This window comes from Macaca mulatta, chromosome 19, assembly GCF_049350105.2.
Source record: "Macaca mulatta isolate MMU2019108-1 chromosome 19, T2T-MMU8v2.0, whole genome shotgun sequence".
Lineage (NCBI taxonomy): Eukaryota > Metazoa > Chordata > Mammalia > Primates > Cercopithecidae > Macaca > Macaca mulatta.
This window is the reverse complement of record NC_133424.1, coordinates 62,851,595-62,879,090: the sequence shown is the minus strand read 5'-3', so window position 1 is coordinate 62,879,090 and position 27,496 is coordinate 62,851,595. Positions and strand designations below refer to the sequence as shown.

The following is a 27,496-nucleotide window of genomic DNA, read 5'->3' as shown; positions in this document are numbered from 1 at the left end:
TCCCAAAGTGCTGGGATTACAGGCATGAGCCACCGCACCTGGTACTTCACACATTTTCAAGTCATTCTACGGGTGGGTGGATTGGCTCCCATGGAAATGCAACTGGGACTGCACATGGGAAACAAACGAAAATGGAATTTGGTTCACACAAACCTGTTTGGGAGATTGCATCACCAGGAAATGGGCCAAATTGAGTTTGTTTCCTTTGTAACAACATTATTGTGCCTTGCTGACTGGAAGGTGGGTACAAGCAAAGGAGGATGGACAGACAGCTGAAGAGGCACCAGTAGTTAGTCCCTGATCCTTACCAGGGAGTCTCTCTGATGGGTTAAAGAAGCCTACAGAGGCCAGGGGCAGTGGCTCACACCTGTAATCCTAGCACTTTAGGAGACCGAGGCAGGTGGATCGCTTCAGGTCAGGAGTTCAAGACCAGCCGGGCCAACATAGTGAAACCCTGTCTCCACTAAATATACAAAAATTAGCTGGGTGTGGTGGCACGCAGCTGTAATCCCAGCTACTCAGGAGGCTGAGGTAAGAGAAATGCTTGAACCTGGGAGGTGGAGGTTGCAGTGAGCAAAAATCGAGCCACTGCACTCCAGCCTGGGTGACAAGTGAAACTCCATCCCACAAACACACCCGCCCCCCCACCCCCCCAAAAAAAAAAGAGCCCATAGTTTTCAGTAGACAATTTGGGGTTAGTAAAGAATTTTACAACATACCAAATGTAGTCTTGTATATTTTAGGATTGCTTGCCATGCAACAATATACTGGGAGCGCCTAAATGCCCACATGAAACCCTAGGCTGGGAACAGGGAAGCTTCCTCAATGCCAGGGAGCTGATAACATTTTGTGGTGGCAGGAAATGTGAGGCAGCAACCCTCCTGGAGCATTTACCTTGCCAGGTGCTCTCACATCTTAGACCAGAAGTCACAAGGCTACGGTGAGGGTCCAGGAGGCAGAGAATGAGGGCTGAGTTAGGGTCAGGACAGTGGAGACAGAGAGGAGGAGACACAGAATGATGGGTTGGGACTTTATCCTGGGACAGGTGAGGGGCCACGGGGAGGGTTGTGAGCAGGGGAGTAGTGAGGTCAGCTCTAGTGTCAGGAAGCCCTCCATTAGGGGGATGGACTGAGGGGAGATGCTGGGTGCTGGGAGGCCAAAGAGGAGGCTGGGCTGATGGTCCAGGTGGCAGAGGACGAGGCTTGAGCTGGGGCCAAGGCCATGGAGACAGAAGTGAAGAGATGAGGCCAAGAAGAACTTTAGGGGTAGGTATGGTGGTGCACAGGGGAGTGTGATTGGGACAGGGCAGTGCTCTGGTCCATGAGTTTAGGCAGGTGGTGGCACCACTCACTAGAACAAAGATCCCTGGAGAAGCACCCGATCCGGGCAGGTGAGAGGCAATGGCTCCTTTAGTGGCCCCTGAGGCACATCCTGGGGAAGGAGGCCCAGGAGGCAGATGGGGCCATGAGTCTGGAGATCAAGGGTGGGATGTGAGCTGGAGATCAGCTGAGGAATCACTGAGGGGCTGTCTGGCACCTCCAGGGTGGAGGGGTGGGGCAGACACCTGGAGTAGTAAGGGGGCAGCATGCACCACCATCACACACACACATCTCTGTCCCCCAGCAAGGCGGGACCCCACCGGGCCATGGCTTCCACACACACACATCCCGGTCCCCCAGCAAGGCGGGGCCCCACTGGGCCATGGCTTACACACACACACACATCCCTGTCCCCCAGCAAGGCGGGGCCCCACCGGGCCATGGCTTCCACACACACACACGTGTGCAGAATGATGCAGCAGAACAGGGGGATTCCTGCAGTGCTGCTTAGAACAACTCAAATCCAGCAGCGGGGGACCAACACAACACGCTCTTACACCAGAGATGGAATAAGATGGTACCTTATACCAGAGATGGAAACTGCCCCAGCTATGTCAAAAGGAGGTGGGGGAAAAGAGCAACATTTGCAAAACCGTCTAAATGTGCATCTGTTTGTTTCTGCGGAGAGTATCTGCGGAATACCAGGGGACAGAAAACCCAGGCTGTCTCCAGGGAGGGGTGGGTGCCTGAGCCCGGAGTGAGCATACAGTTCCTCAGCGTGGATCCCACTGCATCTTTTGTCTGTTCTGGAGACAGGTTCTCCCTCTGGCACCCCGCCGGGAGTGCCGTAGCTCAATCGCAGTTCAGGGAAGCATGGAACTCCTGGGCTCAAGCGATCCTCCTGTCTCCACCTCCCAAACAGCTGGGACTACAGGCACGAGTCACCATGCCCGGCCAACCTACTCTATCTTTTGAGTTTCATACTTCATCCCTGGATACCCCGGTCAGTAAAATAAAATAGTGAGTGGGCTCCCCAGGGACAGGCAGACCTCAAAGAAAAGAACCCTAGGGGAGTCTGAAGGAACTCAGGCATTTCCCGGAATACCCCACAGAATAACTCCGCCAGCCTGAAAGCAACTGAGTCTTACAGGGAAAGGATGTAATTAGGCTTATAAAGATCCCAATGCTCAACCCAGGAAAAAGAAGACGGCCCACCAGTGCCGGGCTAGAAGGCATCTGCAGATCAGACACAGCGACCAGGACTCTGAGTTGTGAATACTTCCCAAAAAGTATCAGTAGGCCTGGCACAGGGGCTCATGCCTGTAATCCCAGCACTTTGGGAGGCTGAGGCGGTAGATCACCTGAGGTCAGGAGTTCAACACCAGCCTGGCCAACATGGTGAAACCTGTCTCTACTAAAAATACAAAAATTAGCCAGGTGTGTTGGCGGGCACCTGCAATCCCAGCTACTTGGGAGGCTGAGGCAGGAGAATCACTTAAACCCAGGAGGCGGAGGTTGCAGTGAGTTGAGATCATGCCATTGCACTCTAGCCTGGGTGACAGAGCGAGACTCTGTCTCAAAAAAACAAAACAAAAAAGCATTAGTAAATACTTCAGGAATCATGTAGGAAGAGTAAAGCAGGATTCACAGGGAATGAAGACAGAAAAAGCATAAGCTATCTCCTGCAGGTGGAGGAAGAAACAGAAGTCAGCAATGCTAAGACTATCTTCTTTATTAAAGCTACCAAAAATAGGCCAGGCGCAGTGGCTCATGCCTGTAATCCCAGCACTTTGGGAGGCCGAGGCAGGTGGATCACTTGAGTACAGCAGTTCAAGACTAGCCTAGGCAACATGGTGAAACTCCGTCTCTACAAAAAATACAAAAACTAGCTGAGTGTGGTGGTGCACGCCTCTAATCCCAGCTACTCAGGAGGCTGAGGTGGGAGAATCGCTGAGCTAGGAGGTGATCACAGTGAGACAAGGTATCACCACTGCACTCCAGCTTGGGTGACAGAGCAAGACCTTGTCTCAAAATCAAAAAGATGTGATGAAAGGGAAGGCAACGTCCCACCATGCACCACCTCCTGGTCTTGACAGTCGACTCATGTGAACCCATCACTTGTTCATAAGCGCGTTTCCCATCTGCCATCGTAATTCCATTTTAGTCGTGCGTCCCGAGATCATTCAAACCACAACCAGGAGAGACTGGGTGAGAGCATTCACTGGGTGCTATTTATAACCACTCAATGCAGGAGGCCAGCTGAGTGTTGATTTGGTGGCCAGTTTCATAAACTGCCACACGGCACAGCTGAGCTTCACACAGCCATGACGACGGGGACAGCCATTCCTTGGGTTTCTGAATTAGGTATCAAGTGAGCAGTGAATTTCAGTCAAGGCTGTCTTGACTGTCTTGCCATCAGGACCGTCTTGCCAAAACAACAGTTGCTTTTGGCTGCTGGAAGCTGTAGCTTTTCAAAACGTTCACACATTTCAATGTATCGTCGATGTTTTTAAATAGACTTACAGAGAGGGCAGCGCACAGCCACAGCCCCTCGTAGCACCGCAGTCCAGGCAGGATGCTGGGCGGCGGGGGGCGGTGGGGGGGGTTCTATTTACAGTGTCTGGCCTTTGACTTCACTAACTGTTGGGTTTTTTTTTTTAATCTTAAATCTTTTCCTTCAAGTCTGGAGGCCTGTGGAGGGCCTGTCACCCTAAAGGCAAGGATTTCTTGTCTGCACCAGGCAGACAAATGTCAAACCACGACCGCAGGGACCGCACTAGGAGTCAAGCCCAGAAGTCCCTGGCCATCCAGCCCTGGCTCTTTCATGCCTCTGCCCCTGATGAGGGGACCAAGGGTACCCTCAAGGGGACACAGAAGGGAGGCTGCATCCTAGTCCAGTGTCAAAGTGAGGGGGGCGCTGCAGAAGCCTGGACAGGACCACCTAACCCAGCCAGGGACAGGAGGGGAGACCCCCTGGAACAAAGGCACAGAGGCGGGAGAGAAGGTGGCATGTTCCCAGACTGCACGGGCTCGGGGTGGGGGGATGTGAGGTCAGAGCTGGCACAGTGGCCGGGATCTCGGGCTCTATTCCATGGGCAGGGGGGGAAGCCCCTAGGGCTGCATGGGGCCATGGGGAGGCGGGTGCAGGAGACACCAGCTCCCGTGCCAAAGGCCCCAATCCAGCCGCTCGGCTGCCAGCAAGAAGGCAGAGGACAAGGGGACTCGTGAGATGGGGGGAAAGGAGGGACCAGTAAACCCTTCTTGGGATGGCTGAGGACACAGGGGACTCCAGCAGAAAGGGAGGCTCCTGGGTGTGCAGGACGGGAGGCTGACCAGCCTGGGCCCTCACCGGCCACTACCCCCACCACCGCCCCCACCCCCACCCCCACCCTGGCCCCCAGTGTCCGGCGCTCCTGACATCATGAGGAACAGGACGACGGGAATGATGTACATCCACTGCAGCCGGACGGAAGGATGGACAGACAGACACAGAAAGAGAGAGAGAGGGGAAGGAGGTGAGTGTGGGCATTGCCCGCCCAGGGTAGGGAAGGTGGGGCCCGGCATGAAGGGAGGCCGCGTAAGGGGAGGGCGCCCAGGTCCCCTACGTCACTACAGGTCAGGGAGGGCCAGTGGGGCAGAGGGAGGGGCAGGGGTCTCGGTCCTCACTCAGGCCTCTTGCGGCGGTGGCGCGGGCCCTGGCGCAGCAGGACGCAGGGCTGTGAGCAACACGGCCCCCCCCAGGATGATGTGCCACTGGGGAGGGAGGGAGCGCAGGTCAGGGCCAGCGGGTAGCCGTGGGGCCCTAGGGCCAGCGGGGAGTGGGAGGGCGCTCGAGTGGGCAGCAGGGCAGGGCCCGGCAGGCAAGGGCTCAGCCTCTGGGCCTCAGTTTCCTGCAGCGCAGCTGTTGGACTATCCGGGCAGAGCGGGTGAGGCCCTCGGGTAGGGCGCTCAGCACGGCAGGGCTCAGCCATCCCAGCCTCAGCATCCTCCTAGCCTCCCTCGGGCCACATCGGCCTCCTCGCGGGCCTTGTCCTGCCTGGGGTCCTATGCCCCAACTAACACCAGTCTCCATACTCGAGGGACCAGAGGCCTGGGAGGAAGCCACCTCCTCTGGCTGTTCCCAGCCTCCCCACCCCATGCCTCAGCCTCCAAGCCCCCTGGACCCAGACCTGCTGCTGGCAGCACAGGCCCCTCCCTCCTCAGCTCCAGGAGGCCTCCGGGACGCCCCGCTGCCCCCCAATGCCCCTCCCTGGGCTACATCCCTCCCGGACCCACTCCTCTCTCCTTCCTGTACATCCCCCTGGAGAATCTGCTCACCCCTCCTTTCTAAGCCTCCCTGGTTGCTTTGAAACCTCCACTGTTCCCTTCGTCTCCAGCCTCATGGCTCCAGCCTAGCTCATGCCGAGACCTTCCCCAGGACCCTGCGCCCTAGAGCTGGCCCGACCTCCCCTGACCACACCTCCGTACCCTCTTCCTGCAAACAAGCCTCAGCCCAGGTACCAGGACACACAGGAGGCCTGGAGAGTGAGGGGCCCCCACACAGGAGGCCGGGAGGATGAGGGCAGGCCCGAGCACCACAGGGGAGTCTGAGTGGGAGCAGAGAGGGCCTAGCCAGGCGCCAGGACCGTCAGGAAGGGAACAGGGGAGGCGGGGGAGCCCCACTCACGTATTTGGCGAAGAAGGACTTCTGCTCCTGGGGGTTCTTGGCCTTCTGGGCCTGTTCCATCTCCAGGCGCTCGATGAAGGCCGCCGTCTCAGGGCTGGGGCGAGGGGAGAGAAGGAGAAGGGTGAGGCCTGGAGTCCAGGGACACGGAGACCCTGAGGCCGCCAGGAAGGGCCGGGGCAGGTGGCAAGGGCGCCACAAAGGCTGTAGAAGCGGGCTCACCCCGGGGCTGTGGCAGGCGGCTGCAGCTGCACCGAGGTGTTGAACAGCTCCAGGTCCACATCTTCCACCTCATGGCCCCGGCAGCCCCCGGGGTGCGTCACCACCGACACGCCCACCACGTTGCCAGCCACGTCCACATGCAGGGTCAGCTGGTCCGAGAGGTGGGACTCCACCAGGGAGCACTGTCGGGGGAGTGGGGTCAGCAGAGGTGGGGAGCCTGCTGCCTGGGCTCCACCCTAACCTCCCCCTGCCCCCCACCACAGGATCCCCAGAGCATCTTTCAAAACCTTCCCATGGCTCCCTGTCACCCTCAGGCACAAGCCCAAGCTCAACCGCCCCCACCCTGGAGTCCTCACAATGCTGTCCCCACAAAAGCACCCGCTACCTGGACCAACCCCTCCAGACCAGGAGGCCTTGGAGGGCAAGGCCAGGTCTGAGTCTCCCAGGCCTCTGCGGGCTCCAGAAACACAGGGGTTCGAATGGTGGAAGCAGGACCAGGGTAGAGGGTAAGGACGAGGGAGAAGGGGGCTTGTCCTCGACACCAACTCACCGCAGGGACAAAGGAGGAGACGTAGCCACTAGCTTCCAGGCCATCCAGGGCCCCAGGTCGCCTCGGGACCCGGACCCGGTACAGGCCGTTCAGCGCTGCCACATCCTGGGGACGGGAGAAGAGGGTGCTGGTCAGAAGGCTGGCGCCAGCCCTGGACAGGCTGTGATGCCCACCAGGCCTCCGCAAAGGCCCCTCTCCAGCCCCACCCGCCTCACAGCCCACACTCCCCAGGCTGGCCGACCTGAGTCTGCCCAGGACTCTTCCTGCTGGGGTGGCCCGGCTGGTGGGTGAGGCCAGGAGCAGCTGGGACTGCCCCACCTAGGGGAGAAGCCATCACAAGGAGCGCAGAGCCCAGCCCAACGACGGAGTGGGTCCTGAGGACGCCTTCCCTGTGCCTGGATCCAGCCGCACCTGACATCCACCCCACGCCTGGATGCACCAGTTACACGCACAATAAATTCTGTTTGGGGGCAGCTGTGACAAGAGAATCATGTGGGCACCAAGCAGGAAGGCTGCTAAGGCAGACCTCGCCGCGTGGCCACCACAATGAAGCCTGCACTCCCAGCCTCCCTCACAGCTACATCTGGCCGATGGGGGGATGTGGGCTGTGCCAGCTTTTGCAAGCTTTCTCTAAATGCTGCTGCTCCTTCTGCCCCTTTCTCCCGCTCTACCCTGCTGCCTGGAGCCCTGGGGCCTCTCTGCATGACACCTACGGAGGATTGAGCCGGGCCCTGAGGCTGTCACAACACAGGGCGACAGAAGTGAGCTCCTGTCTAACCACGGCTATTTTAAGGATCTCTCTCTCCTCACAAGCAAATCTCGTCTAAGTAGTCATGAAACAGCTCAGCTGAATGTGGAAGAGGAGAGGAGCCGATTGTGTGAAACCTGCGGGGGAAGGGGCTCTGCAGGCAGAGGGAGCAGTGTGGGCAGAGGCCATGAGGCAGGACATTGTGCCTGGAACGCCAAGATGAACCGTTCCACCAGGGGCAGTCATCCAGGACAGAGGCTGAGAGTGGCAGGAGGTGCTGGAAGCCCACCTGGGCCTGGAGGGAAGGCTGCGGGGGACCAGCAGGGGGTGGCTGAAGAGACAGCTAGATACCCTCCATCCCCATCCACACCCAGCCCTGAGTGCCCCATCTCACCCGGAGTCGGCCCCGCTCCTCCTCGCTGAGCTGCCGCTGTGACAGGGACAAGGTGCCATCCTGCTGGTTCCAAAGCAGCGAGCCCCGCTTCCGGAAGTTGGCACTGTCATCTGTGAGGAGCTCAGGCTCAGAGACGCCCCCTACCACCCCCCCGCCCATCCTTCAACCCAGGCAGGGGCCAGGAGGTCCAGCTTCAAATTTTGGCCTGCCTCCACCCGAGTGACCAGGTTCCCTCCCCATCTTGGCCCCCATTTTCCTATCTACAAAGTGGGGACACCTCCACCATGTTCTACCTCACGAGGCAACCCATAGCAGATGCATGAACCTCACAGCTCCCAAATCCTGCCTCTGCCTCACCAGGTGACCCAGGGACAGCCATATAACCTCTCTGAGCCTCAGCTTCCCCAACTGCAAAATACGGACGCTGTGGAGTTCAGGAATTCCCAACTACCTGGCTGTGTCAGAAGCAGGGGAGCTGTTCGCTGAGCAGATGCCAGGGTCTGCAGAGGGGCACCAGCTTCAGGGTTTGTGCCCTCAGGTTCAGGGCCTCAGACTCAATTACTGCACTCTGGGCAGCACTGACGTCCAGCTCTGGGAACCTGGACACCTGCGTCATGGCAATTTAAGCTTGGCTTTGAAGCTGGCTCCTGCTCTGCCACTCACTCACGATGAGACCTTGTGTGGTGCCTACTCTGAGCCCATTTCCTCTTCTGGAAAAGGAGGCTGACACGAATACCTACCACCTCACATGGCTGCTGTGAGGACATGTGAGTTAATACTTGCAAAGCGTGCAACCACTAATGCTGGGCACGTGGCAACTGATCGGGAAAGTCGGCTCTGACATTATTACTGCCGTGCTGACCTTTCAAAAACTGAGATTTGTCTTACAGGCAAGGGGACATTTAAAGACAGTGTTTCTCTTCTTTCATGTCCCCCTTTCCCCCAACCTGGGGCAAATCTGTTAGTAAACGGATGTTAGTAAATGTCATATGACGGGAGGCACCCGGACTCCAAGTCTTGACTTCTCAGGGCACCAATGTTAAGAGAGGACGTTGCCTGACTCACCGATCTCAAATGAGTGCTCCAGCAGCAGCCCCACCGTGCCGCAGGCCTCACCCTCTCGGCCTTCCGCCCCAGCCTGCACAGGACACAGAAGGCCCCAGGTGAGAACCACCCAAGCCCTCAGCATGGCAGTCACCCACAAAGCCCAGGACAGACAGACTGGGGTGGGCTGAAGGAGGAGCCTTATCTTCAGGTTAATCACTGCTGCTTGCCTCTATTTCACTAGAAACCACCCATTTCATGAATATTCATAATCTGGACTCCCTCACCCCCAGAAAACCAGACCCTACAAACATGCCTAACCTCATTGCCAAAGCAACTATCCCAAGGTCAATTCCAAGCCTTGCACCACAAATACTCATGAATTAAATGACACCCTCCCTCTCCCGAGGCTTCTTTTTCATGCTAGTATCCAAATGGCCTCCTTATCACCTGACAGCCCAAGAGCCAAGATGCAGCCTGAGTTCAGTCCCTATTAAGCATATTCAAGATTCATGCTTTCCTTTTCTCCAATCTCCAAACCTGCATATTCGTGCATATTCAGGAGGTAAAACTCCTCTCCACCTCTTCAAGAGCCCCCTCCCACTCCTTATTTTCTTTTTCTGAGACAGGGTCTCGCTCAGTCGCCCAGGCTGGAGTGCAGTGGTGTGATCTCAGCTCACTGCAACCTCTGCCTCCCGGGTTCAAGCGATTCTCCTGCCTCAGCCTCCCGGGTAGTTGGGATTACAGGCACCTGCCACCACACCCAGCTAATTTTTGTATTTTTAGTAGAGACGGGGTTTCACCATGTTGAGCCGACTGGTCTTGAACTCCTGACTTTAAGTGGTCCGCTCATCTCGGCTTCCCAAAGTGCTGGGATTACAAGCATGAGCCACCGCGATCGGCCTAATTTTTTTAATTAGTATTTTTTGTAGAGACAGGGCTCGCTATGTTGCCCAGACTGGTCTTGAACTCCTGATCTCGAGCAATCCTCCCGCCTCGGCCTCCCTAAGCGTTGGGATGACAGAAGAGCCACCGCGCCCGGCTTCACCATTCCTCTTTCATTTTAACCGCCCCGACGTGACTCTCCAGGATTCCACACCCCCAGCCCCGCCCCCTCATACATATTCCCGAGCCAGAGCCTTTCCAACAGGTGCTCTTGTTTTCCCTCCCAGTCGCTGCAACCCGGTGCACTGGCGAGGCCCCTCCTGCGCGTGCGTGACTGAGGCTTGGCTTTCCAGAGATCGCCCACCTCTTCCCTCTTAGCCCTGCGCAGCCTCCTTTCGTCTGTAATTCACCTAAAGACCCAAGACCCGCGACATCCGTAGACCGCGCCCGCTATGCACAGCTAAAGATCACTCACCCCTCGCGCACCAGTCCCGGCCCGGCAGCCGCTGCCCCGGGCTCGACTGGGCGCTGCTACCGCCATCAGCAAGAGCAGGAGCAGCCGGGTCGCCCCACCCCTGGTTGCCGCCATCTCGGCTCCTTCCCACCGGCGAAGCGACGGCTGAGAGCCAGGAGCCGCGCAGCACGCCGGGAGAAACAGGCCGCATCCTGACGCCCGTGCGCCTGCGCTGGGCCCCAGCGCCTGCGCACTGGCGCCCGTCCGCTCCTGGGGCCTGACGTCAGCAGGATGGAGCCGCCCCTTTAGCCTGATCTCCAGGAGCCGCCCCCTCCTGGGACGTCATCACAAACTGGGAGCCCGCTTCTGTGTGACGTCATAAAACCCGATCCGCATCATGACGTCACAATGCCCTAGCCCAGCCCCCTCATTTTCTCCCTCGGCTCCTTCCTCCGCTCCAGGCGGGGGGGGACATCGCGATGAGGCGGGATCGCGGCGCTAAGCCGGCCCTGGGTGGAGCTGGCAAGGTGGAACCAGGTGGGATGGCAGGTGAGAGACGGAGCCAGGCCTGGAGGGGTTGGACCTGGTGAGGGAACCAAGCAAAGGCTGGGGCCGGCAATTCAGGCACATCTGATACCCCGTCCTCTGCGCGGAGCTGTGCCGGGCCCTCCCGGCTGGCAGCCAGACACAGCCTCCCGGGATCGACGCCCAGACTTCGTCCTGCTAAAATGCCTCCTGGTTCCAGCCTCTCCCACGGGCCGTCCCAGACGGCTCCAACGCTACCTCCAGAGCGGCGAATTCGACCAGTTGCGGGACTTCCCCATCTTTGAGAGCAACTTTGTGCAGGTAGGGAGCCCCAGAACCCCCTCATCCCAAGCCTCGGCCTGTCCCTCGACCTCCTCCCGACTTGGAAAGCCCCTGCTCCCCCATAACGTCCATCACGTGGGATTCCCGACTCCCAACTCCTACCTGACCACTGATGCCCCATACCTCTAGTTCTTTAGATTCTTTGTGAACCTCTAACTCCGTTGCCTCAGTTTCCCTAACTTCACACCCATATGATTCTTGACCTTTAATTCCAAGATATCTGGCCCCCAGCCTGATTTTCAACTCACCTGGTTCATGACCTTTTCCCCTACCAAGATTCCTAATTTCTGATCCCTCCCCAGTTCTGCCCGCACATCTATCCTGCCCCTAACCTCTGACCCCTGGCCCCAGGTGACTCGGTTGGGAGAAGTTGCCAACGAGGTCACCATGGGGGTGGCAGCCTCCAGTCCAGCCCTGGAGCTCCCAGACCTATTGCTTCTGGCCGGCCCTGACAAGGAGAATGGACACCTGCAACTCTTCGGGTAACTGCCCCCACCTCAGCCGAGACCCCCTCCTCCCTCAGCTCCAGGCACCTGAGCCCCTAGCAGTACTTCCCCTCACCCAGACCACCCCCAGGGCCAGGAGCTGGCGGTGCTACCGGCCCTCCCTGAGCTGTTATCTACATGGGAGAAGAAGGACAGAGCAGCCCTCAGGGGCCAGAAATCAGGGACTAGACAGACCTGAAGGGGACAGTCCTCAGCCATGCCCCAGCAGGGGTCAGGAGAATGACCATTTCCACAGGGCCTGCTCATGCACGCCCTGGGCCGTGCATGAGATCTCACCTCTGACCTCATATCTTCACATGGTGGGGTCCCTTAGCCCCATCCTCCAAAGAGCTAAACTGAGGCTCAGAGAGCTGGGAGCCATTTGCCCAGGGTCCCACTGTGGCTCCAGAGTGGGCCAGGATTGGAACGCCAAGCTTGTCACGATTGCGGATCTCACGGTTCTTGAGCCCTCCTGTGCCTCACTCCATACTCTCTTCTACGTCGTATTTTTTCATTGAAAAAGTAATGCAGACTGGGTGCGGTGGCCCACACCTATAATCCCAGCACTTTGGGAGGCCGAGACGGGCGGATCACGAGGTCAGGAGATCGAGACCATCCTGGCTAACACGGTGAAACCCCGTCTCTATTAAGAAATACAAAAAACTAGCCGGGCGAGGTGGCGGGCGCCTGTAGTCCCAGCTACTCGGGAGGCTGAGGCCGGAGAATGGCGTGAACCCGGGAGGCGGAGCTTGCAGTGACCTGAGATCCGGCCACTGCACTCCAGCCTGGGTGACAGAGCGAGACTACGTCTCAAAAAAAAAAAAAAAAAAAAAAAAGAAAAAGTAATGCAGACTGGGTGCGGTGGCCCACACCTGTAATCCCAGCACTTTGGGAGGCCAAGGCAGGCAGATCACTTGAGGCCAGGAGTTTGAGACCAGCCTGGCCAACATAGCGAAACCCTGTCTCTACCAGAAATACAAAATATTAGCCAGGTGTGGTGGCAGGCACCAGTAATCCCAGCTACTCGGGAGGTTGAGGCAGGAGAATAGCTTGAACCCAGGAGGTGGAGGTTGCAGTGAGCCGAGACCATGCCACTGCACTCCATCCTGGATGACAGTGAGTGAGACTCTGTCTCAAAAGAAAAGAGAAGAAAAAAGAAAAGAGAAAAAGAAAAAGTAATGCTAACATATGAGAAAACAAGCACAAAATAGACAGCAGAAGCTGTTCCCTTCTCTCACCCAAGGCTCCTGCTCCAACTCCAGCTACAAACACTGAAATGTTTATGTGCCCATAGTACAGAAACATTCTGCCAGTAGCTTTCACTTGTTGTTGTTGTTGTTGTTGTTGTTGTTGTTGTTGTTTTGAGACAGAGTCTCAACCTCAGCTCACTGCAACCTCTGCCTCCTGGGTTCAAGCGATTCTCCTGCCTCAGCCTCCCGAGTAGCTGGGATTACAGGCACCTGCTACCACACCCGGCTAATTTTTGTATTTTTAGTAGAGACAGGGTTTCGCCATGTTGGCCAGTCTGGTCTCGAATTCCTGACCTCAGGTGATCTTTCTGCCTGGGCCTCCCAAAGTGCTGGGATTACAGGCATGAGCTACCATGCCTGTCCGGCTTTCACTTTTTTTTTTTTTTTTTTTTTTTTTTTTTGAGACGGAGTCTTGCTCTGTCACCCAGGCTGGAGTGCAGTGGCACAATCTCGGCTCACTGCAAGCTCCGCCTCCCGGGTTCACGCCATTCTCCTGCCTCAGCCTCCAGAGTAGCTGGGACTACAGGCGCCCGCCCCTGCGCCCGGCTAATTTTTTCTATTTTTAGTAGAGACGGGGTTTCACCATGTTCTCCATCTCCTGACCTTGTGATCCGCCCGCCTCGGCCTCCCAAAGTGCTGGGATTACAGGCGTGAGCCACCGCGCCCGGCCTGGCTTTCACTTTTTTGACCATATCTCACAGTTCATGAAAGAGAGATGCCAGACACAGTGACTCACACCTGTAATCCCAGCACTTTGGGAGGCTGAGGTGGGAAGATTACTTCAGGCTTGGAGTTCAAGACCAGCCTGGGCAACATAGCGAGACCCCCATCTCTACAGAAATCAAAATTACAAAGCTAGCCAGGTGTGGTGGCACACACATGTGGTCCTAGCTACTGGGGCTGAGCCAGGAGGATTACCTGAGCCCGGGAGTTCCAGGCTGCAGTGAACTGTGACCACACCACTGCACTCCAGCCTGGGCAATGAAGTGAGACCCGTTCTCAAAGAAAGAAATAAAGGGAAGAAAGAAGAGAGAGAAAAGAAGGGGAAGAAAGTAAGGAGGGAGAAATAGAGGAAGGAGGGAAGGAAGGAAGGAAGGACAAACTCATTGTCTCACACATGCACACATGAAGGTCCACAGTTCTTTCTCTGCACTTCTGAAGTCCAAAAGATTGCTTTTGTAATTTGGTAGCCAAATCAGATTTTGACCTGCATGTATTCAAGATTACTTACAGCATTTATTAATCCCCCCTAAGTTAAAAACCTTTCACAAAGCAGTATTCTGACGCCAGTACGGGACACTGAGATATTTTCTCTTCTACACTATGCCTTTATTTTTGTTTATGTGTTGTAGAGATGGAATCTCACTATGTTGCCCAGGCTGGTCTTGAACTCCAGGCCTCAAGTGATCCTCCCACCTCAGCCTCCCAAGGCACTAGAATTACAGGCATAAACCACCGTGCCTGGCCTTTATTTATTTATCCATTCATTCATTCATTCGTCCATTCATTCATATTTAATTTTGAGACAGTGTCTCACTCTGTCATCCAGGCTGGAGTGATCACAGCTCTGCAGGCTCAAGCGATCATCCCACCTCAGCTGCCTGACCCTGTCTTTTTTTGTAGAGACAGGGTCTCACCGTGCTGCCCAAGCTGGTCTCGAATCCCTGCGCTCAAGCAATCCTCCTCCTTCAACTTCCCAAAGTGCTGGGACTATACGTGTGACCCACCTTGCCCAGCCCCTTTTATTTTAAATGCTAACTGTATTTCACCAGAGATCTCATCACTCACTGAATCATGACCTGCAGTTGGAAGAACACCAATGATGATGCTGAGAGTGGCTTTGACCCTCTCATAAGCTCCTTTGGCACCCTAAAACCTCTTCCCAAATGAACACACCACTGAAGTGAGAACATTGAGCTTGCTCTGCAAATTTGGCCTCAGGACTCATCTCCTAGCCCCTCACTTCTGTCTAACCAACTTCAGCCCTGAGCTATTCTGGGGCAGTTTCTGACAGGTATATATACATATAGATACAGAAATATATATACATATATACACATATACATATATACACACATATACATATAAACGCATATATACATGTATACATATACATATATACACATATATACATGCATATACATACATATATACACACATATACATGCATATACATATATACATAATACACATATATACATATATACACACATGTATACATATATACAAATACATATATACATATGTACATATATACATGCAGACACATACATATATACATATATGCACATATACATATATGCACATATATACACATACACACATATGCACATATATACATATATACACATATATACACACGTATATATATACACACATATATATGGATCCACCCTTTCTTTAAAAACAGCAGTAGAGGCTGGGTGTGGTGGCTCACACCTGTAATCCCAGCACTTTGGGAGGCCAAGGTGGGCAGATCACCTGATACCAGGAGTTCGAGACCAGCCTGGCTGACATGGTGAGACCCCGTCTCTACAAAAATACAAAAAATTAACCAGACATGATGGTGGCCACCTGTAGTCCAAGCTACTCGGGAGCTAGTCGGGAGGCCGAGGCAGGAGAATCACTTGAGCCTGGGAGTCGGAGGTTGATTTTTGTCCCCCAAATAGAAGAATAACAGCTGACATTTTGGTTTTTTTTTTTGAGAAAGAATCTTGCACTGTTTCCCGGGCTGAAGTGTAATGGCACGATCTTGGCTCACTGCAACCTCTGCCTCCCAGATTCAAGCAATTCTCCTGCCTTAGCCTCCAGAGTACCTGGGATTATAGGCACCCACTACCACACCCAGCTAATTTTTTGTATTTTTAGTAGAGATGGGGTTCCGCCATGTTGGCCAGGCTGGTCTCGAACTCCTGACCTCAGGTGATCCACCCGCCTCGGCCTCCCAAAGTGCTGGGATCACAGGTGTGAGCCACCGCGCCTGGCCCCAGATGGAAATTTCAAGTAGGCAGTTGTACATTTGAATCTGGAGTTTAGGGGAGAGGACTAGCGGGAGACAAAAAGGAGACATGTGGCTGGAAGAAAGTTGGGAATGGACTCAAATTCAAGAGGCAATGAAAGTGGAAAGGGATTCCTGGGGCAGAGGGAGGCGTGGCAAGGTGGGGACCCCTGACCCCGATGGTGCAGGAAGACCCGACAGGGTCAGAACCTGAGTCTGCTGCTTCCTCCCACCCAGGCTGTTCCCCTTGAAGTTCGTCCAGCTCTTTGTCCACGATGAAAGCCGGTGTCAGCTCGAGGTCAAGTTGAACACCAGCCGAACCTTCTACTTGCGACTGCGCGCCCCACTCGAGACCCGAGACCGGGAGTTCGGCCAGTGGGTGCGGCTGCTCTACCGCCTGCGCTTCCTCTCCGCCTCTGCCGTGCCCTTCACGCAGGAGCACCAAGTGCTGGAGGATGAAGATGAGGAGGGCGATGACGATGAAGTGGAGGCCCAGAGGGAGTGGAAGGAGGTGAGGAGGGGGGGAAGTGCGGTGGGGCAGCAGAGGGCAGAGGGGAGGCGTCTGAGGACTCCCAGGTCTAAGAGAGGAGAGGGCTGGGGCCTGGACTCCTGGGTCTGAGGGAGGAGGGCTGGGGCCTGGACTGCTGGGTCTGAGGGAGGAGGGGCTGGGCCTGGACTCCTGGGTCTGAGGGAGGAAGGGCTGGGCCTGGACTCCTGGGTCTGAGGGAGGAGGGGCTGGGCCTGGACTGCTGGGTCTGAGGGAGGAGGGCTGGGGCCTGGACTGCTGGGTCTGAGGGAGGAGGGGGTTGGGGGCCCGGACTCCTGGGTCTGAGGGAGGAGGGGCTGGGGGTCTGGACTCCTGGATCTGAGGGAGGAGGGGCTGGGGGTCTGGACTCCTGAGTCTGAGGGAGGAGGGGCTGGGCCTGGACTCCTGGGTCTGAGGGAGGAGGGGCTGGGGGCCCAGACTTCTGGGTCTGAGGGAGGAGGGACGGGGAATGGACTCCTGGGTCTGAGGGAGGAGGGGCTGGGGCCTGGACTCCTGGGTCTGGAAGTGGAGGTGACCCAGGGATATGGGGGTCTGTGGGTAGAAGCCAGCAGTCTCTCCAGGGCTTTGGTGCCCCTAGCCAAGGAGGCTGTCGTGTCCTACTTGGGAACATACACAGCCACCCACACCCAAGCCCCAGCCCCTCTCCCCCTGACCTACCGGAGTGGGGTCTAGAGAGGGACAACCTGTGTCCTGAAGGAGTGGGGTCAGCCAGGCCCAATGTCCAGTTCTCTGTAGGGCCTTGGGGGTCAAGGTGGAGCAGGGGGTGATGCCAGTTTTAGAAGCTGGGGTCACTGGAATCTGTGCCCACTCTTGAGACACCTGGCTTCCCCTGCTATTCCAGTAAGTGCAGAGTCCCTCCCCACCCCCCACTCCCTAACTGCAGGCCAAGGCCTCTGAAACGAGCTCGCTCTCCCCAGCCCCAAGGCATGGAAGCCAGACTTGACCCCAAGACCTCTGAACTCTGGGGACTCTGAGTCTTCCAGCATCCTTCAAGGTCACCGAATGACCAGAGATCAAAGTACCTTGCCTCAGGGCCAGGCAGATGTGATATTAAAGTTAATAAAGGTCAACCCCTTAAGAACCAACAAGCAGGCCACGAGCGGTTTCGCCGTCGTCGCCAAGTCCGCGCAGCTGCCTCGCGGGAGTTCGTCCAGCACAGCTGCCTCCCTCTTCACTTCACCACGTCTAGCTCTTTGGGCCACTGCCGAGGCCTCGAGGCCGCCACACTGACACAGCTGCCTCAGTAGAGCAGCCTTCTGGGTGTGGCCTGGGTGCGTCTTTGACTCGCTGCCACTGTCATCGCCCCCAGCCTGCACCCTCCCTCCGTCCCAGCAGCTCGCTGGGGCCGGCCTCCACATGGGCTTGCGGCCTCCACATGGGCTTGCGGCCTCCACATGGGCTTGCGTTCACCTTGGATGCTCTGTGCTTGCAGTAACAACATGGCTGCCTCACTAAAGTAGCTCTTCCAAGAGGCCACCTCACCGCGGCCTGTGTGGACGCAGCTGCTCCCATCGCCAACCCCGGGGTCACCAACCCCCTGCAGGAGGAAGACGGAGCTACAGAGGCAAGAAGGACAGACACTCCAGGGTCCAGACAACACTGTTTTGTTCTCAGCAAAAACTCCAGAAAGAACACAGTCCCGGGAGGCTGGGGATTGGGGTCAGGACTCCGCCACCAACTGTCTCGGCAGGTAGGGGATAGGTCTCACTGCGGCACTGCAGGAAAATCAGAAAGCGGGTGAGCCAGGCCCGGGCACGCCTCCTCCTGGAGCCCCAGGCCCCTTTGGCTGCTGTGTCCACATGACCAGCTGGGGGACAGGATGACGGTCACCATCCCGCCCCATCCCAGGTCACTGTGGCTGGACAACCCAGGGTCACAGCACGCCTGACTACTGCTATTCTGGATCCCAGATGGGGACGCTCTGAGCTGCTGGCTGTACGCGGTCACTGGAATCCTGAGGCCGGGATTTTTCTGAACTGATTCAATAGTTAATCAGGGAGAGAGCAGAATATCAGAAATTGGGTGGGCTTGGAAGAGCAGTGATTGGGGGTGTTTTTGGGTTTTTTTTTTTTTCTTTTGAGACGGAGTCTCGCTCAGGCGCCCAGGCTGGAGTGCAGTGGCGCGATCTCGGCTCACTGCAAGCTCCGCCTCCCGGGTTCACACCATTCTCCTGCCTCAGCCTCCCGAGTAGCTGGGACTACAGGCGCCGCCACCGTGACCAGCTAATTTTTTTTATTTTTAGTAGAGACGGGGTTTCACCATGTTAGCCAGGATGGTCTCGATCTCCTGACCTGGTGATCCACCCGCCTCGGTCTCCCAAAGTGCCGAGATTACAGGCGTGAGCCACCGCGCCCGGCCTTGTTTGGTTTTTGAGACAGAGTCTTACTCTGTTGCACCAGGCTGGAGTGCAATGGCACGATCTGAGCTCACTGCAGCCTCGGCCTCCCCGGTTCAAGTGATCCTCCTGCCTCAGCCCCCCCAGGTAGCTGGGACGACAGGCATGTGCTACCACGCCCGGCTAATTTGTTTTTTTTGTATTTTTAGTAGAGCCGGTTTCGCCATGTTGCCCAGGCTGGTGTTGAACTCCCGGGCTCAAGCAACGCGCCTGCCTTGGTCTCCCGACGTGCTGGGATTACAGGCGAGAGCCACCGTGCTTGGCCAGAAAGTGTCCTCTCTCAGCCTTTGTTAAGGGTCCCCAGCCACCCTGTCTGCTGGGCTGTCCTCAGAGCCAGGGGAGTCAGAGGTCAGAAGTCACCATCCGGGAGGGACTCTGGAAGTCCACATTGATGTCATCCTGCTCTGAGGGACACCGTTAGTGGCCTCTTTGCTGAGCCTTGACTGGCAGGTGTCTGACGGGCCGGAGCACAGGGTAGAGGAGCGGGGAACTGTGTTCCAGGAAGAGGGAAGAGCCTGTCCCAAGTCCCTGTGGTGGGAAAGCCTGACCAGTGTAACGGCCAACAGCCCAGCGTGGCTGGGACATCATGTGGGAAGAACCGGGGCAGGTGGGGCCAGAGGCGGACACACCACTGTGAACACCAGGCGGCGGGGCGCTGGGGTGGTGGGGAGCCCCCAGCGGGCTGGGATCAGGGCTGGGGCAGAGCAGCTCTGGATAGAGAGAGCTCTCTGGGGCCAGTCCAGGGGTGAAGATGGGTGGCAGGTTGGAGAGACTGGAGACAGGGAGGTGGCTGGAAATGGAATCCGGGAGGAAGAGGATGTAGCTTTCGTTGTTGGGGCTGGAGCTCTGGGACCGAGATGAGGGGATGGGGCAGGGAGAGGCAGGGGCAGGTGGGTGAGAGCATGGGGACAGGCTATGGAGGGGAGGCACTTTTGGGAGCTCCCACCGCCCCTGGTCACTTCTGTTATCCATGTTTGCTCTCACTCTGTCAACCCATCTGTCTGCGGGGGCCCCGGTTCACTGGAGGCCTTGGGGACATTTGCTAAGCCCTTCTCACTCAGCCTCCCTCTTCCTTGTCCTTCAACTCCTTTGGAAAAATCTGATTCCTGCCCAAGCTGGGTCTGGGGCTCCCCCACCCCAACTCCAATGATGCCCTGTGCTGCCTTCAGGACAGCAGCTTCCCCGTCCTCCTCCCAGAGGGCGGGTCTCACTGTCTCCAGATCTCAGCGGTGCTCAGCCCAGGGCCTCTGGCCAGGCTGGTACAGGGCCTGAGCCACGGTCAGCCAGTGTTGGGGACGGCCACGCCCTCACCTCGGACCTCCAGCTTGCACTCAGCCAGCGCCTCGCCCAGCTCGTTGATGGCCAGGCAGGTGTAAGTCCCAGCGTCGAAGGGCGAGGGGCGGCGGATGTTCAGCGTCAGGACCCCCTGGTAATTGTTCATCAGAAACTTGGGATCTTCACGGATTTCCATCTTGTTCTTCATCCAGACCACCTTCGGCTGTTAAAGAGTCAAGGGAGAGGAGGCCAACTTAGAGAGGGTCCCTGGACAATGACAAAATGGAGCTCGGGAAGCAGATCTGGGTTCTAGGCTCTGCCACGCTCTTGCCGGATGTCCTGGGGCGAGTCACTTCTCCCTGACCCTCAGTTTCCTATTCTGTAAAAGCAGATTGATAGTCCCTACTTCACAGGGTAATGGTGCGGTCTTCCCTTTGCTCTCAGGACAAAGAGCTCACTGTCATGGCCCACAGGGTCCCACAGTCTTTGATCCCCATTACTTCTCTGCTCCAGCCAAACAGGCTACCTCGATGTCGTTCAAACAGACCAGACAGGCACCCACCTCAGGACCCTGGCATTGGCTGTTCCCTCTTCCATGCTGCCCTTCCCTCCTTTTTTTTTTTTTTTTTAACCTATCCTTTAGGTCTCAGTTCACACGTCCCTTCGTGGCCCCTAGACTGGAACGGAAATACCTATTTTTACACTCTGCCTGTGTTTCTCTCACACACTTGCCTCCCTTTATAATTGTATTTATTTTGTATATAGAGATGGGTTCCACCATATTGCCCAGGCTGGTTTCAAACTCCTGGCCTCAAGCCAACCTCCCACCACGGCTTCCCAAAGTGCTGGGATTCCAGGAGTGAGCCACTGTGCCCCGCCAGCCCTTTTTTTTTTTTTTTTTTTTTTATTTATTTTTTTGAGATGGAGTTTCACTCTTTTTGCCCAGGCTGGAGTGCAATGGCACAATCTCAGCTCACTGCAACCTCCATCTCCTGGGTTCAAGTGATTCTCCTGCCTCAGCCTCCTGAGTAACTGGGATTACAGGCATGTGCCACCATGCCTGGCTACTTTTTAGTATTTTTAGTAGAGACAGGGTTTCTCTATGTTGGTCAAGCTGGTCTTGAACTCCTGACCTCAGGTGATCCACCCGCCTCGGCCTCTCAAAGTGCTGGGATTACAGGTGTGAGCCACTGCACTTGGCCTTTTTTTTTTTTTTTGAGACAGAATCTTGCTTTGTTTCCCAGGCTGGAGTGCAGTGGCACGATCTCGGCTCACTGCAACCTCCACCTCCTGGGTTTAAGCAATTCTCCTGTCTCAGCCTCCCAAGTATCTGGGATTACAGGTACTCACCACCGTGCCTGGCTAATTTTTGTATTTTTTTTTTTTTAACTAGAGATGGGGTTTCACCATGTTGGCCAAGCTGGTCTCAAACTCCTGACCTCAGGTGATCTGCCCGCCTCGGTCTCCCAAAGTGCTGGGATTAGAGGCTTGAGCCACCGTGTCTGGCCCAGCCCTTTATAATTTTATATTATTTGTGTGACTCTAGGCAAATGTCGGTCTCCCTCAACATACAGGAAATTTCTTGTTCGAGTCACCCAGGTCATTGAAAGCCTCTGAAAATGTTTGTTGAAAGAATAAATGGAGTGAATAAATGAATGAGAGCATGAAAGAGTGTTGTAAATAAGCAAATGGAGTGAAGGAATGAACTGAGTAAAGGATGGATTGGTAGGTGGATAAATGAGTGGAATGAGAGACATGAACGAGTGGAGGTAGTGAATAAAGTACACAGAGATGGAGATGGTGAACCAATGAATCCATGGTATGCCTTAAGGGGGCTAAAGCGAAGAACCTACAGCCCAGACCAGAAGCTGGCAAACTGTTCCTATAAAGGGCCAGATGGTGAATATTTCAGGCTTTTTGGGCCCTGTGGTCTCTGGGTCTGGAACATGAGCCACGCACATTTATTTACATTTTGTCTGCAGTAGCTGTAAACAAAACATAAATGTGCATGGCCCGTGTTCCAATAAATCTTTATTGAGAGAAACAGGTGGCAGGTGGATTTGACCCATGGGCGATGGTTTGCCAACCCCTGGTCTAAACGAGCTCTAGGTTGCAAGTGTCCACACTCCCAAACAGCAGTCGGGAAACGGCTGGACAGGCAGACCCTGGGGAGCCATGGCGGTTCAGGCTGCCCCTGCTCCCAAGGTTTCTTTTTCCACGGGACTGGCATTTGTCCTTGGACAGAGCAAGAGAGACTTCATGGTCCTCTCCTCAAGCTGCCTAGACAAGCTATTACCTGACGGGACAAAGAAAAAGGCAAGAGGCCGGGCGCAGTGGCTCACACCTGTAATCCCAGCACTTTGGGAGGCCGAGGCGTGGATCACCTGAGGTCAACAAAACCCTGTCTCTAGTAAAAATACAAAATTAGCTGGGCATGGTGGTGCACACCTGTAATCCTAGCTACTCAGGAGGCTGAGACGGGAGAATCGCTTGAATCTGGGAGGCGGTTGCAGTGAGCCAAGATCGCACCACTGCACTTGAGCCTGGTCTCAGAAAAAAAAAAAAAATAGAAGGAAAAAGGCAGGAAGCCAAAGGCAAGGTGTGATTGATCGTCTGAGACTTGGGCTGTGGTCAGAGGAGCTACAGGAAGTGGGTGAAAAGCGAGCAAGTCCAGTCTGGGCATGGTGGCTCACACCTGTAATCCCAGCACTTTGGGAGGCCGAGGCAGGAGAATCACTTGAGCCTAGGAGTTCAAGACCAGCCTGGACAACATAGCAAGACCCCATCTCTACAAACCATAAAAGTAGCTGGGCATAGTGGTTCATGCTTGTGGTCCCAGCTACTCAGGAGGATGAGGTGGGAGAATCACTTGAGCCCAGGAGGTCAAGGTTGCAGCGAGCTGTGATCACATCACTGCACTCCAGCCTGGGTGATACAGCAAGACCCTGTCTCAAAAAAACAAAATCAATTTAAAAAATTGTTTTAAGTGACTAAATCCCTTGAGACAGAGAACTCGGGGAGGAAGAACTGGCGTGATGGGGAGCGGGGGCTTCGTTGTATGGAAGATTCCCCACAAGGCAACACACACACAGCTCTGGGTCCCTGCCCAGGCACCTTTGGGTGGCCTCTGACAGCGCAATTGAGAGCCGCCGAGTACCCAGCCACGACCACCCGGTCTATGAGAGGCGTCAGGAACTTCGGAGCCATCCGGAAGTCATGCTCCTTATACTCGAACGGTTTTAAGGTGATTCCTGCGGAGAGAGGATGCACCCATGAGACGACTGATCTAGATCATCCCCTGACACCAGCCGGGGAACAAACCACAATCACTTCTTCCCCATAACTAGGTGCAGTCAACCCCAGTGGGGAGGGGAGGGGAGGGCGGAGGGAGTCCAGGTGGGACCTGGGCAAGAGGGTGGAGGGGGTGGGCCTGGGCCGTGGAGCAGGATGGCTATACCTGTCTTGAGGATGCGGGCTGTATTCTTGGAGACACCAGGTGAGTCACTGAGCCCACAGATGTTCTCAGTGTAAACTCGGAAATAGTATTCATTGCCCACGATGAGGTCAGACACAGTACAGCTAGTGTGCCGGTTACGTTCATAGACGTTGAACCACTCCTAGTGTAGGGACAGGGAGGGACCAGGGGGTCGGGGCCACAGGATCACGGGATTAGACACAGACACAGATGCAAGAAAGGGTGAGAAAAGCACATCCAGTGTTTAAAAATCTTGTCACTCGTGGCACACACAGTGGCCAACAGGTGGAGCCAACCCAGCGCCCATCAGTGCAGGGATGGACAAACGAACTGGCCAGCCCAGACAAGGGAACATCATTCAACTCTAAGGAGGAGTCAGGCACCATGGCTCACGCCTGTAATCCCAGCTCTTCGGGAGGCCAAGGTGGGAGGCTCACCTGAGCCCAGGAGTTCGAGACCACCGTGGGCAACACAGCGAGACCCTGTCTCTTCAAAAAAATCAAAAAATTAGCCAGGTCTGGTGGCCAGCACCTGTAGTCCCAGCTACTCGAGAGGTTGAGGAAGGAGGATTGCTTGAACCTGGGAGTTTGAGGCTGCAATGAGCCATGAAGATGCCATTGCATTCCAGCCTGGGTGACAGAGCAAGACCCTGTCTCAAAAATAAAAATTTAAAAAAATTTAAAAGAAATTAAGACCAGTTGCAGTCGTTCACGCCTGTAATCCCAACACTTTGGGAGGCCAAGGTGGGAGGATGACTTGGGTCCAGGAGTTCAAGACCAGCCTGGACAATGTAGTGAGACCCCGTTTCTACAAAAATTAGCAGGGCATGGTGGCACGTGCCAGCTACTTGGGAGGCTAAGATGGGGGGGGGATCACAGATTGCACCACTGCACTCTAGCCTGGGTGACAGAGTAAGACCCTGTTTCAAAAAAAAATAATTCTAAAAACAGGATTGCCGCATGGACACACCCTGCACCCTGCAGCATGGATGAACTTTGAAGATGTTGTGCTGAGTTAACAAAGTCAGACACAAGGTCACATAGCTAGGATTCCATGTGTATGAAATGTCCAGAGTAGGTAAATCCAGGGAGACAGAAAGCAAATGGGTGGCTGCCAGGGGCTGGGGCCAGGGGAGACCAGGGGGTGGCGCTATTGGATACAGGGCTTCCTCTGGGGGATGATAATGGACTGGGTAGAGGCGGTGGCTGCACAACCCTGCAAATGTCTTAAGGGCTGCTGAATTGTTCGCTTTAAAACAGCGAATGGCTAATTCCGTTATGTGATGTTTACCTCAGTGAAAAAAGAAAATGAAAACCCATCACGTGCCGAGTCTCAGCTAAAAGGCTTCCCTCCTGGCCCCAGCCGGTCCTCCAGCCTCTGGGCCCCTCCCTGCCCTTCCAGCTGTGAAAGGGGGACATCTGCACCTGCTCTGCCCACCTCACCGGCTCTTCCCCGTCGCCCCCTCTGCTCTCTCACCATGGTCTTTTTGTCTGCTTTCTGGACGAAATACCCCGTGATCTCACTGTTCCCATCATCTTTGGGGGCCTGCCACTCCACCAGCGCGTTCGTGCCCCACACCTCCTTCACCATCACGTTTATGGGGGGCCCAGCCTTTTCTGGAAGTGGGGAAGTGTGACAAGTCAGTCCGGGTTTTGGGATGTCCAGCCACTCCCCTCCCCTCCCCTCTCCACACCCCTACCCTCTTCTTCTGATTCTAACCTCTCTTATGCCCCATTCCCATTCTTACCTACGGCTTCCCCCATCCCAATCTCTCCACTTCCTCTTATCCTGGGCCATCCTCATCCCTCCTCAACTCCCCTCCTCACCCCCATGTCTCCCCACTTCCTCTCTCCACCCAATCTCTCTCTCAAGGGTTCCCCATCTTCATCTCTCCTCCATTCCTAGCCCTGGTATTTGCCTTGCTCCTTATCTAGTCTCCCCCTCCTCATCTCTTCACCTCCTCTCCCCCTCCCCTACTCATCTCCTCACCTCCTCTCCCACCCCTCATCTCCCACCTCCTTTCCCCCCATCTCTCACCTCTCCCACCCCTCATCTCACCTCCTCTCCCACCCCTCATCTCCCACCTCCTCTCCCACCCCTCATCTCCCACCTCCTTTCCCACCCCTCATCTCAGCTCTCCCACCCCTCATCTCACCTCCTCTCCCACCCCTCATCTCTCACCACCTCTCCCACACCTCAACTCACCTCCTCCCGCATCGCTCCCCATCCCTGCCCCTCCCGACCACCAGGGGCCCTCCCCAGCGCGCGCACCCACGACGCGGATGTGGATGGTGGCGGTGTCCTTCATGTTCTCGATCTGCACGCTCAGCTCGTACTCCCCGGAGTCGGAGCGGGCCGCCTGGCGCACGAAGAACACGGTGTCGAAGTCGCTGGTCCGCACGTGCACGCGGGAGGTGTCCACCGGGGCGCCGCCCTTGGTCCACACCACCTGGGGCCGGGGCTTTCCCTGCGGGGAGAGGGCGGGGCGGGGTCAGCGGGGCTCCACCCGCACAAAGGGGGCTTGCGGCAGGAGCGGACCCCGGGCCCCTGACCCCGCTCCCCTGACCTGGAAGGGGATGACAAGGTTGAGCTGCTCTCCCACTTTGCGGATGTAGGTCTGGCGGAGGTGGCGGGGGAGCCGGATCTTGGGTGGCTCTGAGGGCGCAAACACAGGGAGGGGGCTCAGCGGGGGGCCGGGGCACATTCCAGGGGCCAATGGCGATGAGACTGTCTGGGGAGGTCCTGTCGACGACACGGAAAGGGCAGGCGGGACGACGCCAGCTTGGTCTTTCGGAGCGCAGGGTCAGGGGCCACGCACCCGCAATCTCCCTGATGGTGACCGGCTGGGCCAGGGTGGCCGGCTCGCTGCGCCCCGCGATGTTGACCCCAACGACTCGGAAGAGGATTCTGGCTCCGGTCGGGAGATTCTTGACGGTAAAGCCGCAGCGCTCCACGGGCTCCGTGTTGGCAGAGACCCATTCGTCCGCTGGGGAGAGAGGCCCTGCTGGCGGATCTCATGCCCTCCTCCCACCCTCCGCTCCCGTTTCTCCCGGGGATTTGGGCCCCACGCAGCGAGTGAGAACTGGGCAAGTTCCCTGCAGAAGCAGCAGCAGCAGCTGGCGCTAGTTAAGCATTCATCATGGCCAGGTTCTAAGGGTGGCACATCTGTTCGCTCATTAATTCTTTTTTTTTTTTTTTTTTTTTTTTTTTTTTTTTTTTTTTTTTTTTGAGACGGAGTCTCACTCTGCAGCCCAGGCTGGAGTGCAGTGGCCGGATCTCAGCTCACTGCAAGCTCTGCCTCCCGGGTTTAGACCATTCTCCTGCCTCAGCCTCCCGAGTAGCTGGGACTACAGGCGCCCGCCACCTCGCCCGGCTAGTTTTTTGTATTTTTTAGTAGAGACGGGGTTTCACCGGGTTAGCCAGGATGGTCTCGATCTCCTGACCTCGTGATCCGCCCGTCTCGGCCTCCCAAAGTGCTGGGATTACAGGCTTGAGCCACCACGCCCGGCCTTCTTTTTTTTTTTAGACGGAGTCTCGCCCTGTCGCCAGGCTGGAGTGCAATGGCGAGATCTTGACTCACTGCAACCTCCGCCTCCTGGGTTCAAGTGATTCTCCTGCCTCAGCCTCCTGAGTAGCCGGGATTACAGTGCGCACCACCATGCCCTGCTAATTTTTGTATTTTTAGTAGAGATGGGGTTTCGCCATGTTGGCCAGGATCACCTGACCTCGTGATCCACCCACCTCGGCCTCCCAAAGTGCTGGGATTACAGGCATTGTTCATTAATTCTTACCTCAACGCTGTGCTATCCCAATGTTAGGGGTGAGAAACCATCCCTAACATGTTAGGATGAGGACCAGAGAGGTTAAAGAACTTTCAACTGGAGGCAGTGGCTCATGCTTGTAATCCCAGCACTTTGGGAGGCAG

The 27,496-nt window shown here is 56.0% G+C and overlaps 3 protein-coding genes across 20 annotated transcripts in view; 1 reads left to right on the top strand and 2 right to left on the bottom strand.

Moving 5' to 3' along the window:
- MYBPC2 (myosin binding protein C2) overlaps nucleotides 1-27,496 on the bottom strand; it is an 83,636-nt gene that overhangs the window by 27,496 nt on the left and 28,644 nt on the right. For 4 of the 13 annotated variants that reach the window (XM_015124654.3, XM_077980821.1, XM_077980818.1 and 1 more), the window contains 8 exons: nucleotides 26,390-26,557; nucleotides 26,138-26,226; nucleotides 25,843-26,038; nucleotides 25,048-25,187; nucleotides 23,554-23,713; nucleotides 23,211-23,347; nucleotides 20,133-20,319; nucleotides 18,015-18,141 (listed from right to left, as the gene is read on the bottom strand). In XM_015124654.3, the coding sequence (XP_014980140.3) occupies nucleotides 18,131-18,141; nucleotides 20,133-20,319; nucleotides 23,211-23,347; nucleotides 23,554-23,713; nucleotides 25,048-25,187; nucleotides 25,843-26,038; nucleotides 26,138-26,226; nucleotides 26,390-26,557 (1,088 nt within the window). In that variant the 3' untranslated portion in view covers nucleotides 18,015-18,130. Of the gene's footprint in view, nucleotides 1-18,014; nucleotides 18,142-20,098; nucleotides 20,320-23,210; nucleotides 23,378-23,426; nucleotides 23,714-25,047; nucleotides 25,267-25,776; nucleotides 26,039-26,137; nucleotides 26,227-26,389; nucleotides 26,558-27,496 lie in introns of those variants that run through there. The other 9 variants (XR_013410051.1, XR_013410052.1, XR_013410053.1 and 6 more) reach the window with 9 other exon arrangements.
- On the bottom strand, nucleotides 3,034-10,483 carry EMC10 (ER membrane protein complex subunit 10). 6 transcript variants are annotated; one of them, XM_077976760.1, is made up of 8 exons: nucleotides 10,301-10,483; nucleotides 8,962-9,034; nucleotides 6,996-8,006; nucleotides 6,700-6,859; nucleotides 6,205-6,421; nucleotides 5,986-6,079; nucleotides 4,986-5,072; nucleotides 3,034-4,775 (listed from the first exon to the last, which is right to left on the bottom strand). In XM_077976760.1, exons 3-7 carry the CDS (start codon nucleotides 7,170-7,172, stop codon nucleotides 4,986-4,988), a joined length of 735 nt encoding a protein of 244 aa, XP_077832886.1. In that variant the 5' UTR covers nucleotides 7,173-8,006; nucleotides 8,962-9,034; nucleotides 10,301-10,483; the 3' UTR covers nucleotides 3,034-4,775.
- GARIN5A (golgi associated RAB2 interactor 5A) lies at nucleotides 10,561-17,511 on the top strand. The gene is given in 6 exon segments (XM_015124655.2): nucleotides 10,561-10,688; nucleotides 10,691-10,828; nucleotides 11,025-11,125; nucleotides 11,498-11,628; nucleotides 16,117-16,390; nucleotides 17,310-17,511. Coding segments are annotated over 6 exon segments (822 nt in total). The 5' UTR covers nucleotides 10,561-10,570; the 3' UTR covers nucleotides 17,370-17,511.

Excerpts from the sequence above, each read along its gene's own strand:
- EMC10 (XM_077976758.1), bottom strand. The coding sequence starts at position 10,414 with ATGGCGGCAACCAGGGGTGGGGCGACCCGGCTGCTCCTGCTCTTGCTG. Across the intron at positions 9,035-10,300 it reads CCGGGACTGGTGCGCGAGGG|GCTGGGGCGGAAGGCCGAGA; the intron begins GTGAGTGATCTT and ends TGTCCTGTGCAG. Across the intron at positions 8,007-8,961 it reads GGAGCACTCATTTGAGATCG|ATGACAGTGCCAACTTCCGG; the intron begins GTGAGTCAGGCA and ends AGCTCCTCACAG.